This window comes from Rhinoderma darwinii, chromosome 7, assembly GCF_050947455.1.
Source record: "Rhinoderma darwinii isolate aRhiDar2 chromosome 7, aRhiDar2.hap1, whole genome shotgun sequence".
Classification (NCBI taxonomy): domain Eukaryota; kingdom Metazoa; phylum Chordata; class Amphibia; order Anura; family Rhinodermatidae; genus Rhinoderma; species Rhinoderma darwinii.
In genome coordinates, this window is record NC_134693.1 from 44291380 (window position 1) to 44313988 (window position 22609).

Here is a 22609-nt window from a genome sequence, read left to right on the forward strand (position 1 = left end):
GCTACAATAGCAGATAGGGGCTGCAAAATCTGGTGACAGAGCCTCTTTAATATGTATAATTCACTTGTTTTAATGTTATGGCAGAACGGTGTATTTCACTGACGTTGTAACTTTTGAAGCGGTCCACTACTTGCTGATCTGCAAATTAATTTAAAATTCTTGCCCTTCCCCTGCCGATAACCGGCAGACGTAGGTTGTTTTATTGTATATTTTACTCTAAGTTAAAACTCAGAACAAGACAAGGTATACAAGTTTTTTTCAATTTACCTCACATGACAATGCCAACATTAATACCTGGCTGTGGTAGATTCAGATAAATCAAAAACAGAATTTACTTATTCCTTTACACTAGCAAAATGAAATATTAAATGCAAAGGCTACAAGTCCTACACTCGTCAAACAAAATGTATTTTATTACCTCTCGGTCCATACACTGACATCAGGTTGTCATCTAGCAGGAAATTTGGTGTGAAATGGATATATTTGGCTGGCTCTCCACAGCTTCCATATTGTAAAGTGTATGGATCATCTCCAAATTTCAGGTATGGGTTGGCAATAATGACGTCGGCCTAAAATCCAAAAGGTTCAGCATATTTTACACATGCCCAATACACAGATTAGAGATCTTTGAAACAATAACTGTTTAAAATGTTTACCTTTTTTTTCTCTATGTAGTCTTTTGAATATATAGACATTTTTAAAAAAAAATATTCCAACTTATATATTGTAGTAATTTGGCCCACAAAAAGTGCTCAAACATTTACTAAGGGAAGAAAGTGATCATCGTTCTACCTTTATTTCCGGAACTAATGTCTTTAGTCATTTTCAGTTGACCCACCAAAAGCAACAGAATATAAAGTATACAACTAAACCTCTGGGCATGACATTGTCCCTTGAGAGCTACCCAGATATGCAACCAAACTTTGACCTCCAGATGAATAGCAAATGAACAATAACTGAAACCTGATCAACCTTTTGAAGCTGAAAAAAGATTTTCCTTTTTTGTTAATGGTTCCTTCTTTTGTCTCAACTGAAGGGGTTAAGGTATTAGGTTATCTACCACCACCCCTATCCTAATTATACAATAGGTTGCATAGTGGTGAGGGACCCCTATAGTAAAGATTAAAATGGGGCCTACTTCTGTTGCTGGTTAATACTATCCTCCCCCTAACTGCCAGGCGCAGGAGGACTTGGTGCTCGTTCGTCCCCATCTGCTTTTCATGATTCTTTGGTTAATGCCCCATATTCTTGTTCTTAGATCCTGTGGAGAGGGAATCCCTGCACAGCTTATCATCACTTGCATTTTTATACACTGTTTTCAACCTAAATAGACCCAACATTTGATGCAAGTGATTTATTTATTTATTTCCTTCCTACTGTGAAAATATGTGATATGTTTTGTGGATTTACTACGCTTACTAATATTACTTTATATATGTTCATATCACATTTCTAGAAAGCAGCAAATAAGATGCTAATCAATAGACATGTACAATTTTTACATAATGTTCATAGTAGGTTACAGGTCGATCTTTAAAGAAATTGTGCAATAAAAGAAGGTTGACCAAGGTCAGATGTGTGTGAAAATGATCATAAATCAGTGCAATAGCAAAGGTTGTATAAGATTATACAGAAGAAACTGCTGTAAAAAGCTACTGCTCCTCATAAAACAGTGAGTGAAGAGAAGAAGATGTATAATCCCATAGCAGGAAATAAAAATGGAAATTTGCAATTTTGAAAATTTAAATTTTTGGAAGGACAGTGGCAATTCATATAATACAATACAGACTAACAACATAACTTACACAGAAAGAAACTTAATGAGTAACTTGACTTTAGATTTACTTTCCAACTGGTATAGTGAATTGTTGAAGAAACAATCAGGTAGGGGCTCCCCTTGGAGTATGTCCCTTTTTGACTACATGGCTAGCCCAATTCACGACAGTCTGTGTTGAGTGTTTTAACATCTGCTTCTCATTGACTGTCTTGTACAAGTGAATTTGGGTGATATCAATTACATAAAAATATTTATCACTCACCCTGTAGAATTGGAGAAGTATCAAGGACCCTTTACTATACGAATACTAGTTCAAAAACAAGGACCCTATTATTAAATGGGTTTTCCAGGATTTTGAGATTAATGACATATCATTAGGATAGGTAAACAATATCAGATCGGTGAGGGTCCAACCCCCAGCACCTCCACCGATCAGCTGATTAAAGGTAAAGCGCTGTGGCCCCTTCATCGCTTATCAGGCGAAGGGCTGCAGCACCAGGCACAGCCACTACCGAATGTATGGCGCCATGCCTGATAGCAATGAGAAGGCTGCAGTGTTCTTATCTCCTGCACAAGAGATTGGAGCCCTGACACTTCTCTGACATTGGGGTAGGGGGGAACCTGTCACCTAATTCACATTAGGGGGGCACTTCAGGCACTTTCTCAGTGCTCAGGGGATGCCTCTCTATATTTAATTATTTTCAACCTGTCCTTGTCCCAGCTGAGTTACAAACTAGTCAGAACCTTGTCTATGAGAGGCAGAATCGCTAGTAGTGACCACAGGCTGCACTGATATTAATGAGAAAATGTTCTCTCTCTAAGGCCTCATTTACATGAGTGTCCGATTTCCGTGCGCAAAAAATGTACCGTGTTTCACGCACATGACTGTCTGGATGGCGTCAGTGCGGTTTCCCTGAGGCATCCGTTTTATTCACCCGTGTTTCTCCTCTGCAAGCACTTCCTGGTTTACATTTTTTTTCTCTGCATCTCTTTAGCAACTGATGCGTGAAACATGGGCAGCACATGGGACAGTCCATGTGATGTCTGTTGTTTTCACGCACCCATTGACTTCAATGGGCGACGGGGTCCAAAATAGGACATGCAGTAAGTTTCACCCAACGGACACACGCTCTGTGAAAAAACACAGACGTGTGAATAACCTTATTGAAACGCATTGGTCATTGTGCTGTCAGTTATTTAAACGGACAGCACGCAGACATGAAATACGCTCATGTGAATAAGGTCTAAATTCCCTAATAATATTATTATTCTCAGACATATTATACTGTATAATATAATAGAAATAAAGTAATACATAGAGACATATAGAGAAATACCAGTACAGATAGTAAAAAGATTAAAGGTAAAAGCTCCCTAATCCCCTGAGACTAAAAAAATGCAAAGTAAAGTTTAAATTTCTGGAAAAAAAAATACAAAACAATGCGCAAATCCCCTTTTTTTCCATACACTCTATTAACCCCTTCCCTGCTTCGGCCACTTTTGACCCTCCTGACAGAACCTAATTTTTCAAATCTGACATTTTTCACCTTATGTGGTAATCACTTTGGAATGCTTTTACCTATCGAAGCGATTCTGAGACTGTTTTCTCTTGACACATTGGACTTTAATTTAATTTGCTCGATACATTCAGTATTTAATTGTGAAAAACAATAAAAATTTGCGAAAAATTGCAAAAATTTGCATTTTTATACGTTTAAATGTATCTGCTTGTAAGACAGTTGTGAAGTGGTTTTTAGGTCCTTATATATTAAAAACGCCCAATAAGTCACCCCATTTTAAAAACTTCACCCCTCAAAGTATTCAAAACAGCATTTAGAAAGTTTCTTAACCTTTTAGAGGTTTCACAGGGATTAAAGCAAAGTAGAGGTGAAATTTACAAATGTTATTTTTTTTTTTGCAGAGATTCATTTTTAATCCATTTTTTTTTTTGTAACAAAGACATTTTTACCAGAGAAACGCAACTCGATATTTATTTCCCATATTCTGCAGTTTTTAGAAAAATCCCACATATGTTCCTAGTGTGCTTATGGACTGAAACACATGCCTCAGAAGCAAAGGAGCACCTAGTGGATTTTGGGGTCTTCTTTTTTTAGAATTTATTTTATGTCCGGTTTGAAGGGCTCTTGCGGTGCCAGAACAGTGGAAATCCCCCAAAAGTTACCCCATTTGGGAAACTACACCTCTCAAGGAAATTATCTAGGGTATAGTGAGCATTTTGACCCCACAGGTTTATTGCAGAAATGATTGGAATTAGGCAGTGAAAATTAAAATCTACATTTTTCAAAGAAAATGTAGGTTTAGCTAATTTTTCTAATTTCCACAAGGACTAAAGGAGAAAAAACACTGCAACATTTGTAAATCAATTTCTCCCGAGTAAAACAATACCCCACATGTGGTCATAAACGGCTGTTTGGACACATGGCTGGGCTTAGAATGGAAAGAGCGCCATTTGGCTTTTGGATCTCAAATGTAGCAGGAATGGTTTGCGGAGGCCATGTCGCATTTGCAAAGCCCCTGAAGGACCAAAACAGAGAAAAAGCCCAAAAAGTGATTCCATTTAGGGAACAACACCCCTTTAGGAATTCATCTACGGGTGTAGGGAGCATTTTGACCCCACAGGAGTTTTACAGATTTTATTAGAATTTGGCAGTGAAACTAAAAACAATCCTTTTGCTTCAATAAGACGTAGCTTTAGCTCAAAAATGTTATATTTCTCAACAAATAAAGGAGAAAAATAACCCCAACATTTGTAATGTACTTTCTCCCGAGTATGGCAATACCCCATATGTGGTCATAAACTGCTGTTTGGGCAACAGTAGGGTGCAGAAGGGAAGGAGCGCCATTTGGCTTTTGCAGTGCAGATTTTGCTGGATTGGTTTCTGGTCGCTATATCGCATTTGCAAAGCCCCTGTGGGACCAAATCAGTGGAAACCCCCCAGAAACCTCATTTTGGAAACTACACCCCTCAAGGTATTCACCTAGGGGTATAGTGAGCATGTTAACCCCACAGGTGTATTTGCAGAAATTAGTGTGCACTCGATGTTGCAGAGTGAAAATGTGATTTTTTTCCATAGATATACCAATATGTGGTGCCCAGCTTGTGCCACCATAACAAGACAGCTCTCTAATTATTATGCTGTATTTCCCGGTTTTAGAAACACCTACATGTGGCCCTAATGTTTTGCCTGGACATTCAACCAGCCTCAGGAGCGAGAGAGTACCATGCGAAGTTGAGGCCTAATTTGGCAACTTACAAAGTATTGGTTCACAACTGCAGAGGCTCTGATGTGAAATAATAAAAGAAACCCCTGAGAAGAGATCCCCATTTTGGAAACTACACCCCCTCAAGGCATTTATTAAGGGATGTAGTGAGCATTTTCACCCCACAGTCCTTTTCCTTGAATGATTGCGCTGCGGATGGTGCAAAGTAAAAAATTTCATTTTTCCCTAGGTATGCCATTTCAGTGGCACATATGTCGTGCCCAGCTTTTGCCACTGGAGACATTCAAAAAATTGTTAAAAGGGTCCTCCCGGGTATGGCGATGACGTATATGTGGAAGTAAACAGTTGTTTGGGCACAGTGTAGGGCTCAGAAGGGAGGGAGCGCCATTTGGCTTTTGGAGCGTGGATTTTGCTTGGTAGTAGTTTTGTTTGGAGTATTGCTGGTATTTCAATTTATAATGTGGGGGCATATGTAAGCTGGGCAGAGTACATCAGGGGCATAGTCAGTTGGTATAATAATGGGTCCATAGATGTGTGTTACACTGTGAAGCAATCCTTTATGCACAGGCTAGGGTCGCACTGATAAATTGTGTCCTTATCCCCCTTTTGGTCCACACTCCGCACATTTGCAGTTTGGGGAATTTTGCTGGGAAGTGTTGTCCTGGTATAATATGGGCGCCCTCGCTTCCAGCAGATATGTTTGGACCCAACCCTTCCTGGCTCCCTAATTTTAGGGCCTTGATATATCGCCTCTTGAAACAGAAGAAATGTTCCCCTCTGATCTGCACAACTGCATATTTTTTATTTCCTGACTTATTGGAGCCTTAACTAATTTTTTTTTTCATAGACGTAGTGGTATGAGGACTGTTTTTTTGCGGGACGAGCTGTAGTTATTTTTGGTACCATTTTGGGGTACATGCGACTTTTTGATCACGTTTTATGCTATTTTTTGGGAGGCAAGGTGACCAAAAAACAGCAATTCTGGCACAGTTACTTCGTTTTTTTATACAGCGTTCACCATGCGTTATAAACTAGATGTTACCTTTATACTGCGGGTCAGTACGATTCCAGCGATACCTAATTTATAGTACTTTTTTATGTTTTACAACTTTTTGCACAATAAAATAACTTTTACTGGCCCTGCTTGAGCATAATGAATCGTGTAACGTGTAGCAAAAAATATCCAAAATAAAATTGTCATTACCCTTTTCTTCCAAAACTTTACCTAAATCCGTCATTTTAGATAAGGGGAAATGCAGCCGATATGTATTATCTTATATCTACCTATTCCTAAATCTTATATATATCTATTCTTATTACTCCATTGTTTATAATAGACTTTACATTTAAAGTTACAGTATGTGTCTCAGTTATTACTCTGAATTGATGTCCATGCAAGTTATAGTACTAAAAATATATCATGAAGAAATAAAATAAAGATTAACCTATTAATGTTTCATATCTAATATGTTTTTTTTTATTTCGTTTCTTACCTTGTCATATGTCTCTGTTTTTCGTTTGGCATAGTTTCCCTTAGACCAAGTCAAAGGAAGTAAGATTTTTGCACTTTTTATGAAAAGTCTTTTCTGTGTAGCATTAAACAGGTAATGTGTAGCTTCATTCACCATATCCTATTATTTGGAAATAAGACCAAATTTTAGATTAACAGAGGATTACTATAAGTAGAATTACCTCTCTTATTGTGGTTGTAGATTTGAATACAAGCACATGTGGCATAAGTACACTATATCTGAAAGGGAAATTGTATAGAAGGTTAAAATTTATATCACTCTGTGTATACGTTATTTTGTTGGCTACTTCCGGACTGCCCATAGAGTACATACATCTGAGCAGTCCACTCTTAGCCTTGAGGGAATGTGCAGTGGTAGACTCCTTAGAGACAAGACCAGAAGCCTTTTTTATCACTTCTGGCTTCTTAAAGGGGTATTCCCATTTCAGACATTGATGATATATACAGAGATCTCTACCTATTGGGAGAATGGAGGTACCCTCACCAAGTGAGGCAGACTCACCTAATCACAGACTGAATTGAAAGGCGGCTGCACTATGTCTGTGGGATAAGTTATATACACCATTATTATCTACTTTAAAGAATAATATTTACCTTAATTTTCTCAATGATCTTGACATTTTCAGGTAGTCCAGGGTGAATAGCTATAACAATATCTTCATACCCTCCATCATTAAGTTTAATCATAGAACTTTCAGCAGGAGAGAACACCTGAAATAGGAAGATCACAGCAACCAACCAGAATCCCATTCTTAGTCTGATGGTGGATTGGAACCTCAGTCTGGTGGTGGCTTATGTACTCCTCTGTTAATGTATTGGGAACCACCTCCCGGTGGTCAAATATATAATCTTTTTTACTATTGGTGGTTTCTACTTGTTGAGTCTAAATTTATTACATGTTTGCTATAAATTCCAGTTTTATTGCTTCGCTTGAACGTAACTTTCATGTTACTGGTTAGAATAGGAATTACATAAAAAAAGGTGAGTAACTTTGCAAACACAGTGCCCATGAACATATTTTTTTATGGGTTTGGAGCTCCGGATATACTGAGGCCTTCAGGTTAAATCAGTGTTTATTCAAAACTTTCAAAGTTTATACAGTAGTTTACACAGAGAACAATAAACGATGCAAGAAATATTGACGTATTTAAATTTAAAAATAGCAGAACCTATGCAATAACCACTTAAAGCAAATTGGGAGTCCGTCCAATAACAGCTGAAAAATGAAGTCTACGGTAGTAAAGAAAAGTCACCGCAAACTCTATAGTATGAGTGTTGGCACTCTAAGGGCTCATGTACATGACCGTAGTGGTGTGCACGGCCCGTGATTTGCGGCTCGGACGGCCGCGGAGTGTCACCTAAGGGCCGCCCGCAAATCATGGGCCGTGCACATGACCGTGTACATTCATTTCAATGAGCCTGGACCGCAAAATGCTTCCGTAACAAGACATCATTTTGCGGTCCAGACTCCCGGGCAATGCACGAACCGTGGAAACCACGGTTGTGTGCATGGGCCCATAGAAATGAATGAGACTGCAATATATAGGGTCTTTTCACTCTATAACACATTCTCCCCAGCTGTTTCCTTATCTACTAGATATCGCCATGCTGTGTTTGATCTCTCGTCCCTTACTATTTGTCTAAAAAGCATTTGTTAAGACATTTCCTGGCAGCAGCTTGGCAGACTACAGCAGGTCACTGAAAGCAATTTGGGATCTTGTAACTGTGGGCACTTTTCGGGGGAACGTTTTAATCACATACTGAGAATGAAGGAGTTGACCCCTACTGAGGCGGACAAGTTCTCTTTTTTCTTATCAGCGTGGCAGGACTGGCTGCTGTTTGGAGTTTCTAATGGGGTCGAGTCATGCCTGGCCTCTAATTCCGCATAGGCGACATGTTCACCAGAACCTCAGCTACAACCTTTTTTATTTGTCAAAGACAACAAACAATAAAAAGACATAGGAGGAAAGAACTAATGAGAAGGGAGATAAATGCAAAAAAATAAAAAAGGTTGTAGCTGAGGTTCTGGTGAACATGTCGCCTATGCGCAATTAGAGGCCAGACATGACTCGACCCCATTAGAATCTCCAAACAGAAGCCAGGGCTGCCACGCTGATAAGAAAAAAGAGAACTTGTCCGCCTCAGTAAGGGTCAACTCCTTCATTCTCAGTATGTGATTAAAACGTTCCAGGAAAAGTGGCCACAGTTACAAGATCCCAAATTGCTTTCAGTGACCTGCTGTAGTCTGCCAAGCTGCTGCCAGGAAATGTCTTAACAAACGTTTTTTAGCCAAAGGTAAGGGACGAGAGATCAAACACAGCATGGAGATATCTAGAAAATAAGGAAACAGCTGGGGAGAATGTGTTATAGAGTGAAAAGACCCTTTTCCATAAAATTTGGATATTAGGATATTCCCAGCAAATATGGTAATACATGCCCGAGACGTTGTTGCAACACCAACAAATACCAGAGATGGAAGTGTATATTTTATGTATCAGATCATAATGCCAGATAGTTATTTTCCTGCATGTATTCAGAGATAGATGATTTATGCGTGAGAAGAAAGATCCTATCCCACTCAGCAGCTATTCAAGGTGTGCCCCAAGTCCGGACAGGGGGTTCAGTCTTAGTCGGCTCTTCCTTCAGCAATCCATAGACCGAGGAGAAATTGTTCTGAGTGCAAAGTTGTTAAAAAAAAAACGTATTCTTTCTAAAGGATGTGTGTTAGGTAATAGAGAGCGATATAAACTAGCTGCTGGTGCAGAAGCCAAACTCCACCAGTGGTCTCGTCTGAAACAAGGACGCAGTAAGGCATCAATTCAAAATGTGGCAGATGGTTGTGTGTGAAGATTTAGGCTGAGAGCAGAAGAATGACCTATGTAGTCCTTCAGGATACGAGGGGGTTAAGACGTAGCTTTTTAAAAAAAAACGATCACTATACGTCAATAATGTGTTCATGAGGAGGGATGTTAGGGCGGGAGGACAAGGAAAGGCATTGGTAGGAGGGAGAGAGGTAAGGATGGACTCTGAAGAAAACAAACTTCTTAAAGGGAATGTGTCGCTAGAATTATTATATTTTTTATTTTTTTTTAGTTAAACAGTTAGTGTATAAATGATTAAACATTGTTCTAATTTTTTTTATTTTTTCACGAGTCAGGAAATATTATAAATTAGATTCTAATTTATAACATTTCCCAGTGCTGGTCACTAGATGGAGCAATTCCCAAAATTGCAGCATTGGCATGTGGTAAAGCAACCACATTGCTTTATGCTGCAAAATTTGAGAAGACACACTCGCTCTAGTGAGCTCACAGAATCCCCCCTCCCTTATCCTGGCTAGTGCCAGGAGAAAGGAGGCGATTGAACGTTCAAACCTCCTACACTGTGTGTCGCAATTTTTTGAGCGAACACACACAGTGTAGTAGGTTTACATACAGTAGTAATCACACACTAAAACACGTACATACACAGAAATAACTTACCTGCTCCTGCCGCCGCCGCTCCCTCTGGTCCGTCCGCTCCGTCTGCTCCCTCCGCTCCAAGTGCTTGCAGTAGAACACAAGTCCGGAAGCCGCGACCGGAAGTAGTAATCTTACTGTCCGGCCGCGGCTTCCGGTCCACAAGAAAATGGCGCCGGATGTCGCTCGGCCGAAGACCTTCCATTTGGACTGTGTGGGAGCGGCGCATGCGCCGTTCCCACACAGACGGCGTACAGCATAGTGGATGGAACGGGTCCCGTTCGCATTCACTATGGGGCTGTATGTGCCGTATTCCATGTCTGTATGTGTCGTTAATCGACACATACAGAGATGAAAAAAAAATGGCAGCCCCCATAGACAAGAAAAAGTTCAAAAATAAAAAAAAGTAAAACATAAACACACAAATAAATAAAACATTTTTTAATAAAACACTAAAAGCTAATTGATATATATAAAAAAAAAAAAAAATTGCGACACCCTTCCTTTAACACCTGCACTGTGGAATAAGTCAACAAGCAGGTAGCCAATGATCCATATGCCAATAAATCGGAGCTTCCATTATAATGTTGGTGGACATGCGTTGACAATAATAGTTTTGCAATGTTTGTAGTTGTATAGTTGTTTAGCCTATATACTATAAAAAAACATGTGCATATTGCACGGTAAAGAACTTCAGTACTGCAATTTATAAAATCTTTCATTCCAAATGTTTTCCCTATGTTTACATTTGTCAAGACCAATGTGAGGTTTCTCTGCAACCACCTTCCTTAGAGAATCAACAATCCTCAAGATATTACAATATCTAGAAATAATCATTCTTTCTTCTTTACTCCTACTGTCGAACAGGGTTATCAATCTCATTGTATCTCAATGTTTCTTAGGGAGTAACTTATGTGTTAAAATGCAACCACAGAGGGATAGTTAAGGCATTTTAGTCTTAACAAATAAGGTCATTGCGGACCTCACCTCAACAATGTTCCACCATATGGAACGAGGCCGAACCTCACGAGAGAAGTAAATAACCTGGAGTGATAGCTCTCTGGTTATAAAATCATCTGACAAGGGGGCAATAATATAATCATATGTCAGGGGGTTCAGGATGAAGACCAAGAGATTACCTAGACTCTGCACCCTAGGTTAGCCTGTGCCAACTTAATTACGGCTCCTTGAAGTGCAACTCCTAAAGTGCTACGAACTCTGCATTTCTACTGACTATTGTGAACTGTATCGTTGCCTCGCCTATTGATTCCAGACCCGAGGACCAGTATCATTACATCACGGATCATGAGCAATATAGAAATTGTGTATGTCCATCTTGTCGGATAAAAGACACTGCATGAGAATCCAAAGGAATTTAGTTAAGGCCCTTTTACACTGGCAGGAGCAGCGAGCGCCGATCAACGAGCTATCGTTGATCCGCGCTTGTTTGCTCCGGTCACACAGAGCTATGGATGGGGACAAGCAGTCATTGCTCCGATCATACATTATTATCACGTCGGCAGCGCGTCTCCCTGTTTACACAGGGAGATGTGCTGCCGACAATGATAATATTTCACTTTTTTAAAACGATACGTCCAGCAGACGTTTGCTCGTTCTTCTGCTGATCGTTCCCCTATTTACACAGGGCAATTATCGGCAAAGAGCGTTCTATGAACGCTCATCTGCTCAATAATCGTCCAGTGTAAAACCCCCTTCAGATATTACCTGAAGCCAAATCACACAGGTTAATTGATGCCAATGAGTTCCAGTTTCTACTACTCACAGATCCTCAGATGCTCACTTTGTATAGCCTCCCTAAAGTGTACAAGGACACAGATTCCCTAAGAGGATGTTCCATAGTATCAGGGATGGGTTTTATCATCCAAAATGCAGGGATCTACAATACACTGATAGAGTAATAAGGGGATTTGTATAAAGACTGCCATCATACACTTGGGACACCATAGATCTCTAAGAAAAATACATGATATCTCAATAGTATGGTATCCGTCTCTTAGGGAATATAGATGTCTAGGCTTTTACTCATCAATTCCCCACAAGTGGGGCAAAAGGGCTGTAGATTCCTTTTTGTCATCCCAAGGTTGTCCATACCACATCCACAGTTTAGTGATTAGAGTTAGTGATCGAACTCTTAGAATTCATACTAACTAGGAAACAATTCCTTTTTAATGGAAGGATTTACTACCAGCTCAGTGGCACTGCGATGGACAGTCCTTGTGCACATGCATTAGGAAATTTGGTTGGTGGGAGGTTATGATGGTTTTTACCGAGGAAAGATCGGATCTAATGGAGAGAGTCTCACCATGGGCACGGTACATAGATGACAAAATAATCAACTAGAATGGTTAAAAACAGTAATTTATAGACTTTGTGACATCCCTGAATACCAACTGAATCAGTCTTAAGTTTACCTATGAGGTGAGGGGAATACAAATTCAATTTTTGGATATTAATGTAATAAAAACTTAATGTAGAACGTTCCTCCATGTAAATCCCTAAAACACAATCAGATCAATCAGATACAATGAGATTGATAACCACATTCGACAATGGGAGTAAAGAAGTAACAAAGATTATTTCCAGGTAATGGAATATCTTGATAATGGATCATGATCTCTGGTGCGTGGTTGGAGAAAAACCTCATATTAAACACCGGAGAGGAATGACTAGTCCACGGCCATTTTTCCCCTTCTCAAACGATACAGGAAACCTTGTTAGACAAATACAAAAAAGTAACACTCTGTTACAAATGTGGGCACTGTGTGGCCTGTAAATACTTTGGTTCAGATATTAACTTTACAAGTGTGAAAATAGAGAAAACATTTCATATTAAAGATTTTATAAATTGCAGTACAACTGGAGTTGTTTACTGTGAGATGTGCACATGTCGATCAGAGTTAATAGGTAAAACAACTAGTCAACTACAGAGGTGCATTGCAGAAAATGTCAGCTATATTAATCACAAATCCAATACATCGTTGTCAAGGCATGTCCACCAATATCATAATGGGAACCCAGATGTATTAACATTTGTAGGCATATAAACGTCTTTACTCTCCGAGAAGAGGTAATTTTGATAAGAGGCTTTTACAAAGAGAAACTGAATGGATCTTTAGGCTTGATACGATAGCTCCTGATGGACCTGAATGAGCTAATGCTTTATCAATGTTTTTTGTGAGATGCTCTGCATAATGGATTGTCCAATCAACTGATAAAATTGGACAATCAACTTTTTATGGGTAATGTTTAAGACCATTCTTTATGAATAAATAAATCATACAATGAATTGTACACAGTGTATGCTGAAGAACATGTAAATGTATTTTCCCCAGTGGTATTGAACATACAAAGTTTAAGGATAAATTCCTTTGCAAACATACACTCAGAACCTTAGTGGTAATAACAATAATATTATTAATAATATTACAAATTAGGAGCAATAAATAGCAGCTCTTGAACCACTCAAACTAAGTGGGGCACGATCGTCTATTAACCAGTACCAAGAGCTGGTCCCAAGTAACATATAGATATCCTATTACCTGGATCCCAAGTAGGAAGGACCTGGTCAATAAAAAGAAAACTGTGCCTCCAGAAGTACTCTCAGGGAAGTGTGGACAGCGATCGAGATGGAGGACACACTGCCATACCAATGGCGACCTCCACCTTGGACCAATAACAGGTACCACGTAATTTGAAGGTGTTCAGGCCTCACTAGGTCTTCGTATGGGTGCATGCGTAGGGGCCCAACCCGTATAGTATAAGAAAAGGTACAATGCATACCAGAAGTCGTTATCCAAAGATAGATTTTTAGTATTAGTAATTATGCCAGTATAAGTGCGACGTTTCGGTCATGTCTCTGCATGTGGAAGCGCCTCCACATGCGGCAAGCCGCCATACACTAAGCGCCATTACGCAGGACCCAGGATATTACAGTGCCTGATGAAGGTCAGAGACATGGCCAAAACGTCGCACTTATACTGGCATAATTACTAATATTAAAAATCTATCTTTGAATAACGACTTCTGGTGCGCATTGTACCTTTTATTAGGTACCACGTAATCACACACACCTCCAGATGGAGAGGTAAGTTGGAATTAGAGATGCTCATTATGGCACGGCTTGCTAGAATCAGTTGGCCAAAACAAAGGTCCTGACTGCTTATAGTCTGGTGCAGCCAGTTCTGCTGGAAGAGTGGACGGGCTTTAACTTCTAAACCTCTCTTTAGAGAGAGACCTTGGTACAATAAATTAACAGCTCACCCAATGTGAAGTGCCAGATGAAGAACGTAGGAAAGATGCTCCTTGTATCGGGCACTCTTGTGTGGATAGTTTAGTGAGTCCCCAGGACATGTGGACTCACTGAACTATCCACACAAGAGCGCCCGATAAAGGGAGTATCTTTTTTACGTTCTTCATCTGACAATTACCTGACTACGGCACTCCAATCTTGGAGCTACACACCGAGGGTCTGCTCCGGGTGCTTGCTCAGTGTGCCGATACCAGAGTGAATACACCCGATATGCATCAAAGTTGAGTTGTGCCGACGATCCTGCATAACATTATCAGATGAGTCAATCAGATTCACTTGTACAGATTTTATTCTCTTAAAGTACGTTATCACCTTAGAGGAGCGCCATCTCTCTCTTTTCTTTTGTTTTTTTTATAGCAACCAATGTAAAGTGCTTAATACCAGAGTATTATACTCTTTTTAGGGTGTAGCATATGGAACTATGACGTCCCCACTTATTAAACCTTGGATCTAGAACTCTGCGCTTTTGACTGAACCCCGGTAGGACGGTTCCCTTCCTTTGATTACTGGATATGACTATCTGATCTGAAGAGTGTAATTCCAGGATCCAGTGTTTGTATGAGATTGTTTTTAACTCTTTGATATATTAGTGCTTTGTGTATTTGAATTACATTTTATTGCACATTATTAAGAGTTATCCTTTAGGAGCGTCTCCGTTTTCTGATACTAAGTACAGTTATCCCTGAACTCAGCTCCAGTGGAGATGAGACTATGAGATGATATCTCCCATACATAGCACAGGGAGATGAGGAGATCCTGCTCCCCTTTCTGTCGCTAGGGGAGAACATAGATGATATTATATAGATGTAATGAGCAGTGTTGCTGTGAATCCAGCTCTGGGGTGAGACAGTAGAACACTTACTAGAAGAAGAAGCAGCAGTGTCTCTACGTGTCTATGCCGTTCTTTCTCTCCCCCGCTCTCTCTTTGCAGCTGTTCTCTACTCCAGAAAACTGCAGAAAAGCTGTATTTTGGTTATCTCAAAAAACAAGCCATTACACTGCTAAAAACGACGGAAAAATTAAAAAATTATGACTCTCAGACTATGGCGACACAAAATACATTTTAGCTTTAACAATAAGTTTTTCCTTGTTAAAAGTAGTAAAACATCAAATAAACTGTATAAATTTGGTATCGCCATAATCGTATTGACCCGCACGGTGAACGAAAAGTAAAAGCTAAACCTAAAAAACAATGGAGTAATCACTGTTGTTTTTCCTATTCCACCCCACAAATAAATAATTTTTCCAGTTTCCCAGTACATTATATGGTACAATAAAGCCGAAAATGAAAGACCAAAAAATGTCTGAGGAGGGGAGGAGTTAAATGAGTCTTGTTTCCTCTAGCAGTACAGACCAGCGCCTAATGTAAGATATAGAGAAAGCACAGATACAATAATAACAATGACAGTTCTTGTATTATACTTAGCAACAGCTGATGAATGAGCAAAGTCTATGTTTTCTTCCTGGAGCATACGTCTAGTCACATGAACTAGATTCGATATTTCTGATTGTTGCGATGCTTTATCTGTTGAGCGGATTGCAATGTAAATGATGATGTCCCTGTCTTCAGTCATGTTTTGAAGTTTAAATGAAAAAGTTTCTCTGCTGCCGGCATTCTTTGGCTGTAGAGATGAGGCATTAACGGACACAGCCCTGGAAAAGTGTTGCCGTAAATCTAATGGACTACTGCTCATTCGGATGTCATAACTGGATGCTGAAAAAGAAAATAAGTTGCTGCTTATAATATTGATTATTTAAATGCGGTATACATTCCAGTATATATCCACTTCATTCCGATATAGTTCCCAAATTTTAACTCACATTGGGCCTGCCCTGGCAGAGATCAGGGAACTATGTGTTTTTTTAGGCTTTATTTCCCCATTTACTGCCTGTTTAAAATGTAAATTTTTGCTATAGTCCAAGTAAGAACATACGAGGGGTTTAAATTCACCCAATAAAAGGGTTCTCCTTAGGTAGGCCATTAATGTTTAGATGTTAAGGATCTGACCTGGAAAGCCAATGATCAGCACATTGAAGGGGTCGTGGCGCTCACCGGAGTCCTCTTCATTCTTTACGCAGGTACAGCGGCATGTCCATATGGGTGGTTGTAGCCTGTACTGCAGCTTGTCTGGTTCAAGTGATTGGGGTGAGCTGCAGTACACGGCACAGCCACCTGTATGGATGAGCTGCTGTACCGACCGATAGGCCATCACTGCTTGATCTTTTTGGGTCCAACCTCAGAGACCCCTGCTGATCAGCCCATTGAAGGGGTTGCAGTGCTCCTGAGTCACGCCACCATTATTGTTTACACAGGCACATCAGTTATCCATAAATGCGGTTGTGACTGGTACTCTAGCTCGTCCCGTTCAAGTGAATGGGATGAGCTGAATTATTAGTCACAGCTACCCATATGTAAAAGCCAATGGGCTTAAGAATAGGCCATTTATGTTTAAGTCTGGGAGAACTACTTTAACCCAACCTAAAGCTTTAATGGTTTGAAGTACTATTTTAAGATACAGTATTTCCCCTGACCTCGCCAGCTAGCATAACTCTTTTATTTGCATTACAGTTTTGGTTCACCTTTGAACCCTATTTAACAGTTGTATATATGGTATAGCTACCTAAATTGCTTTCCTTCGAAGGGCCTGATATTTTCTTCTGCTGCATGTAAAATTATGGCTGCTCAGCTAAAATCTCCCAGTTTTCCCTGCTGTGTTTGAAAATAATTTGCTCTCCATCCTGAGGGATCCCGCAAAAAAAACGTACACCACATGATGTAAGTTTTTTTAAGATGACAGACTATGTGTGGTGGATGCCATACAGTATGTGGATCGTTGAAGTCAAGGGCTTCCCCAGGACCAGAGTCCCCGGCCAGAGCGCTTGCGATGATCTGACCAAAGCATTGTAGCTGACAGTGACATCAGATGCTTCCGTGGGGATAGTGTTCAGGTACTGCTCTGCACAGGAAGCGCGGGCAAAGTATCCTACTTTATGTCTTTACACTGGGCTACGTCACTACCTTCCTTCAAAGGCGTACGTTCGGACTCTTACCACCATATACCTCCAACGGAAGGAAGAAATGAGATGTGAATGAGGCTTTACTGTACCTTTCTATAGTAATATTGTTATATATTTCTAAAATATTCACTATATTTGTGATTACCAGTTACCCAAATCGACTTTTAAAGCTGGCGGCATCCAGATACATGATCTGGGAAATAAAAATATTCGAACCTTCTACAAATTAAAAAATGTAATATATGTCTATGTATAAAAATAGCATATTAAAGAAAACCTACCAGATCCTTGGTCATAGTTGTCTCCTGGTGCTGTCCAATATAACACTGCATCGTCATTTTCTAGTCTTGCTTCAAGGTCAACTGTTTTACATGGAGGGAAAACATCCTTATTCACTGTATTCTCTGAGACATTAGTCACGCTAAAACTTTGAAGAAAGAGGAATCTGCTGAACGATTGTTGGACACTTAGTGCATTACTGATCAGTGGTTTAGGAGGATTCATGTTGATGGTGCCTGCAGTAAACACAAATGATAAAGTACAACACATATTTATCATAAGTGTAACAGAATTTCTTAGTGTTCTATGCTCACCATTTTCTATGTGTCCAGGAACATACATTGCTTGGCTATTAAATGCAGGCACCAGTGACGTAGTATTTGTCCATGTGGCAAGAATTTTTAGTGCATATCTGCCATTTGTAGGAAACCAAAATACGTATCTGGAATATATACCATCACTCTTGACAGCGTCAGCACCTAAATTGCATATAAGAATAATGGTTCATATTAATAGCGCAAAATCTTCTGCCATTTTGGTTACATATTAATGGCTGCTAATTATACTATAAATATATTATTGCTAATAATTATTTCTTTTAAACAGAGAGGAGACTTCCCGACAAAATTAAAAAATAAAAACTGACTTGATTTGACTACCACTGCCTCTTACTGTCAGAAGAAGGCAACCTTTAGGCTTGTATTTAGGTCTCCTGCCTCCAGCTGCTGGTCCTTTCTGGTTGCTAAGGAGTCTATTTTACTCCACCTAACTCCAGTGTTGTCCTCTTGCTCACAGTCGCCGCACCCTCCTACCAGCCACGTCAGGTTGCCATGCCAACCAGCGCCCATTGATTAATATAGGCTTGGCAGCTTATTTAAAGAGGATCCCAGTCTGTAATCCCTTGCATGTGCATTGAGGTACCTTCTTTATTTTTCTGTATTTTTCCTGACTAATCTTGATTCTGACTGAGACCTTGACTTTGACCTTGTTACTAGATTCTGCTCTGGTTTCGTTCCTTTGGATTTGTCACCTGGTCCGTCCTCTAACTATATCCTCTTCTCATCCAGCTCTTCTGATGAAAAACCTTGGCTCCATTCCTGACTATGCTTTAGCCATTACCTAAGCGCACCTGCCGCTAATCTGTGACTACTCTGGAAATCAAGACCTGGGTATCCGACTGGGGAAGAACATACCCCCTTGTAAGGGTGTTAAGAGTGAAAAACAAGGTGATTCCTTAGACTCTGCACCTCAAATTAGCCAATACCAACCAACTGCGTCTTAAATGATCCATTTCTCTGGTAAGAAAAGTAACACTTACTCTGCTCATGCACCTTAGGCTTGGGCTACGTAATGACATGAAGTTGTGCATGATTTGCGGTAAAATCACGGTTGTTTATTATGAGAAAGATAGTCTGATCATGCTAATATCATAAATGTTTTAACTCGTTTTTCCATAGGGAATAACTGAAGTGGCGTCGCCTAATGATGACTGTGTAGCATATAGTGGAGTGTCAAGAAGTGAAAAAAAGTTCCTCGTCTCTGCTTGTGTCCAAAAAAGAAGTGCATAGTATACAGGCAGTGCATAAGGCAGCTCAACAGCCCATGGTCTCCTCAGGAACAGATATTCAAAGACAATGGAAGTGCAAATACTTTAAAGGGGGCTGTATCAGATATACAGTATATTAAAGGCTATGTAAACCTTTGAAGACTGACTGGACTGACGGCTTCAATGACAGTAGGTCTTGCATGTCTTTTACACGAAGGATCCACCTGTTATCAATCACGTTCGTTGACAGCAGCAACTGCTGTCACCGAAGCCGTCAGTCCCGCTGACTTGACGAATTTAGGTTTCAGAGCAAGGTACAGCATCTATGTATCCAGGATACATATAAAGCTGTATCTGAAAAAGTTAAAATAATTTTTAATAAAAACAAATTGCAAAGTTGCTCTAAAAACTAAAATACAGTGGGAGTTTTTTTGTTTTTACTAAAACAGTCTTCAAAGGTTTACATAGCCTTTAAGAATAGAATCTTTTTCCAGTTAAGAAATTATGACTGGAGAATTAAACTACCTGACAGCAAATGTTTTAGTCTACTGTATATAGTATATATGGTGAGTGGTAACACACTGCGTATTAAATTGAATAGACTGAATCATCAGAGACATAGCTTGGAGCTCCTGGGCCCTAAAGCAAAGTCTGTAGTAGCCAACCCCTCCACCACCAACTGTAACGTGTAATGACGTTACACTATCAGTGGCGGATTATCATATGGGCGATTCGGGCGGCCGCCCGGGGGCCCGAGGCTCCCAGGGGGCCCATGGCAGCCCGAACCGCACATCATTTTACAAACCTATTCAGCGCGCTAGCGCTGCTACAAGCCGAAGATGAGGAGGGGAGGAGCAGGGAATTGGCCGGGATCCAGGGGTAGGACACGCCTCCCTGACAAGTGCGGGCGCCGCCATTGAGTAACAGAACAGCGACGGACGGCTGTTCTGTTACTCCAAAGCTGCAAGAAGAGCCGGGCGGGCGGTCACCGGCGCTGAGGTTAGTTGGCTTATCCTCCTGCCCAACTGGTTCCCGACCGCTGGCTGTATTTTTACGGCCAGCGGTCAGGGACGGGTCCTTAAAACCCGAGCCATAGACTTTCTACGGCTCGGGTTTTAACTTGCTGCCCGCGCGATCGGGCAGCTGAATGTTGGGTCTCCGGCTGTCAGTGACTGCCGGGGACCCTGAGGAGAAGATAGGAGCAGCTTTCGCTGCTTCTGTCTTCTCCGATGTCTTCTTACACAGCGTTCAATGCGCGCTGTGTATAGGAATAGAGACAGCAGCAGCGGCGCTGTCTCTATTCCTCCGGTGATCATGTGACTGGTCACATGATCGCCGGGTGCCGTTAGTGGCAGACTGTTGCTGGGTCTAACTAGACCCAGCACAGCCCTATTAGTGACAATCGTCACTATGAGAGGGCTGATTTCCCCTGTAACTGGGGCTGCTGTGCAGCTCCAGTTACAGTGGAAAAACATGGTGTAAAAGAAAGAAAAAGTATATATAAAGTTCCCCAAAGGTCTTTTTTGACCTTTGAGGATCAGACCACAGTAATAAAAAAATAATAAAGTAAAGTGCAAAAAAAAATTTAATAATAAATACACATAAAATACCCACCCCAAAAAAAACGTTCCCCCCGCCAATCATTGTGGTAACGCTAGCGCTGACCCAATTACCCTAATATAGACATGTAATATATAAAAATTTATATAGACAATGACGATCACAAATAAAAGGTCTATTTTAGGGTAAAACTATGTTATTACCCAAAAAAAATAGCTGAAACGTAAAAAAGCTTATTTTTTACTATTATTTTCAAACTTTATAAATAAAAATTCTAAAATAGCAAAAAAGGTGTGTATGAAAACGATAAAAAATGAAACCTGCATTGTCTACGGAAAAAACGTCGCAAAAATCACGTCGTTTTTATTTATTTTTTATAAAAATGTGTGTTTGGTGCAACTTTGTAATTACGTTTTATTAAAAAATATTTTCACTTTTTGAGATACAGCTGCTTTGTATCCTGTATCCGTCAGGTCAGCAGGACTGACGGGATCAGTGAAACGGGCCCTGCGCTAAATTATAATCTTAGATGTGATAGATTTGAGGTGGATCCTGCGTGTCACTGATCCTGTCAGTCCTGCTGACCTGACGGATACAGGATACAAAGCAGCTGTATCTCAAAAAGTGAAAATATTTTTTAATAAAATCAATCACACACATACTAAATTATGATATAAAGTTTTTAAATGTGTACATAACCTTGTGGCACTATATACAAGGGGGGGCACTGTGTGCCACTATATACAAGGGGGAGCGCTGTGTGCCACTATATACAAGGGGGAGCGCTGTGTTCCACTATATACAAGGGGGAGCGCTGTGTGGCACTATATACAAGGGGAGTGCTGTGTGGCACTATATACAAGGGGGGGCTGTGTAGTGCTATCCACAGTGGTATGCGTGTGGCGCTCTTTATAGGGGGGCTTTTTGGTGCTATTTACAAGAGGGGGAGGGCTGTGTGGCGCTCTCTACAGGGGGCTGTAAGGCACTATCTATATGGGGCTGTGTGTAACGCTCTCTACGAGGGGGATGTGTGATATATAGAGGGGGCTGTGTATGGCGATATCTATGGGGGTGTGTAATATCTACAGGGGCTGTGTGTGGCACTATGTACAGGGGGCTGTGTGTATGTGGTGTTTTACAGTGTGTGGTATTATTATATTCAGGCACGCAGTGTTTGGTGCTATTATATTTAGGGGCACAGTATGTGGCACCATGATAACGTTATTTTCGTTTATAGGTGTGGAAATGTTGGAAAAGTGAGGAGACGTCTGAGTGGCAAATTCTGCAGAAATGAGTCATGGCCGGGAGACGTCGTCATGAGCGCTGGACCGGATGGAGAAGAAAAGAGGAAAAAAACTACTAGAATCTGAGACGTCGTCACCTGTGAGTCACTAGATTTATAGAGAATCTGTCACCTCTCCTGACATGTTTATTATAGGAATCCTTGTATTTCACAAAAAGTCTTTCTGCAGTCCAGGACTGATAGACAATTCCCCTTGTCAGGAGGTTGTGTCCCTGCACAGTGTGATACTCTCAGTATGTATGGACACAGCCCTGTGACAAGGGAAATCGTAACACTGTTAATGCTTGCCCAAAAAGGTAGTGTTAAAAATAGTTACGGCGCGGCAGGGCGGCGGTGAAGAAGGGGGGCCCAAGTTTGGGTAACAGCCCAGGGCCCATGGTCTACTTAATCCGCCACTGTATGTAGCATCTATATACATTATAAAAAGTGAGTTATTTAATTGCACTATAAGGCTGGGTTCACACGACCTATTTTAAGGCGTTTTACGCCTCGAATTACGCCTGAAAACACAGCTCAAATACGTCGGCAAACATCTGCCCATTCATTTCAATGGGTTTGCCGACA

The 22609-nt window shown here is 40.5% G+C and overlaps 2 protein-coding genes across 2 annotated transcripts in view; both read right to left on the bottom strand.

Annotated features, from left to right (window-relative positions):
• The window catches only part of LOC142657449 (calcium-activated chloride channel regulator 1-like), a 50775-nt gene extending 43474 nt beyond the window's left edge, over positions 1-7301 (bottom strand). The window contains exons 1-3 of the mRNA XM_075832480.1: positions 7146-7301; positions 6514-6651; positions 419-569 (exon numbers count right to left, since the gene is read on the bottom strand). Of these exons, the coding sequence (XP_075688595.1) occupies positions 419-569; positions 6514-6651; positions 7146-7301 (445 nt within the window). The remainder of the gene's footprint in view (positions 1-418; positions 570-6513; positions 6652-7145) is intronic.
• Positions 7302-15579: 8278 nt separating this feature from the next.
• Positions 15580-22609, bottom strand: part of LOC142657150 (calcium-activated chloride channel regulator 2-like) — a 41830-nt gene continuing 34800 nt past the window's right edge. The window contains exons 12-14 of the mRNA XM_075832199.1: positions 17951-18115; positions 17639-17872; positions 15580-16053 (exon numbers count right to left, since the gene is read on the bottom strand). Of these exons, the coding sequence (XP_075688314.1) occupies positions 15680-16053; positions 17639-17872; positions 17951-18115 (773 nt within the window). The 3' untranslated portion in view covers positions 15580-15679. The remainder of the gene's footprint in view (positions 16054-17638; positions 17873-17950; positions 18116-22609) is intronic.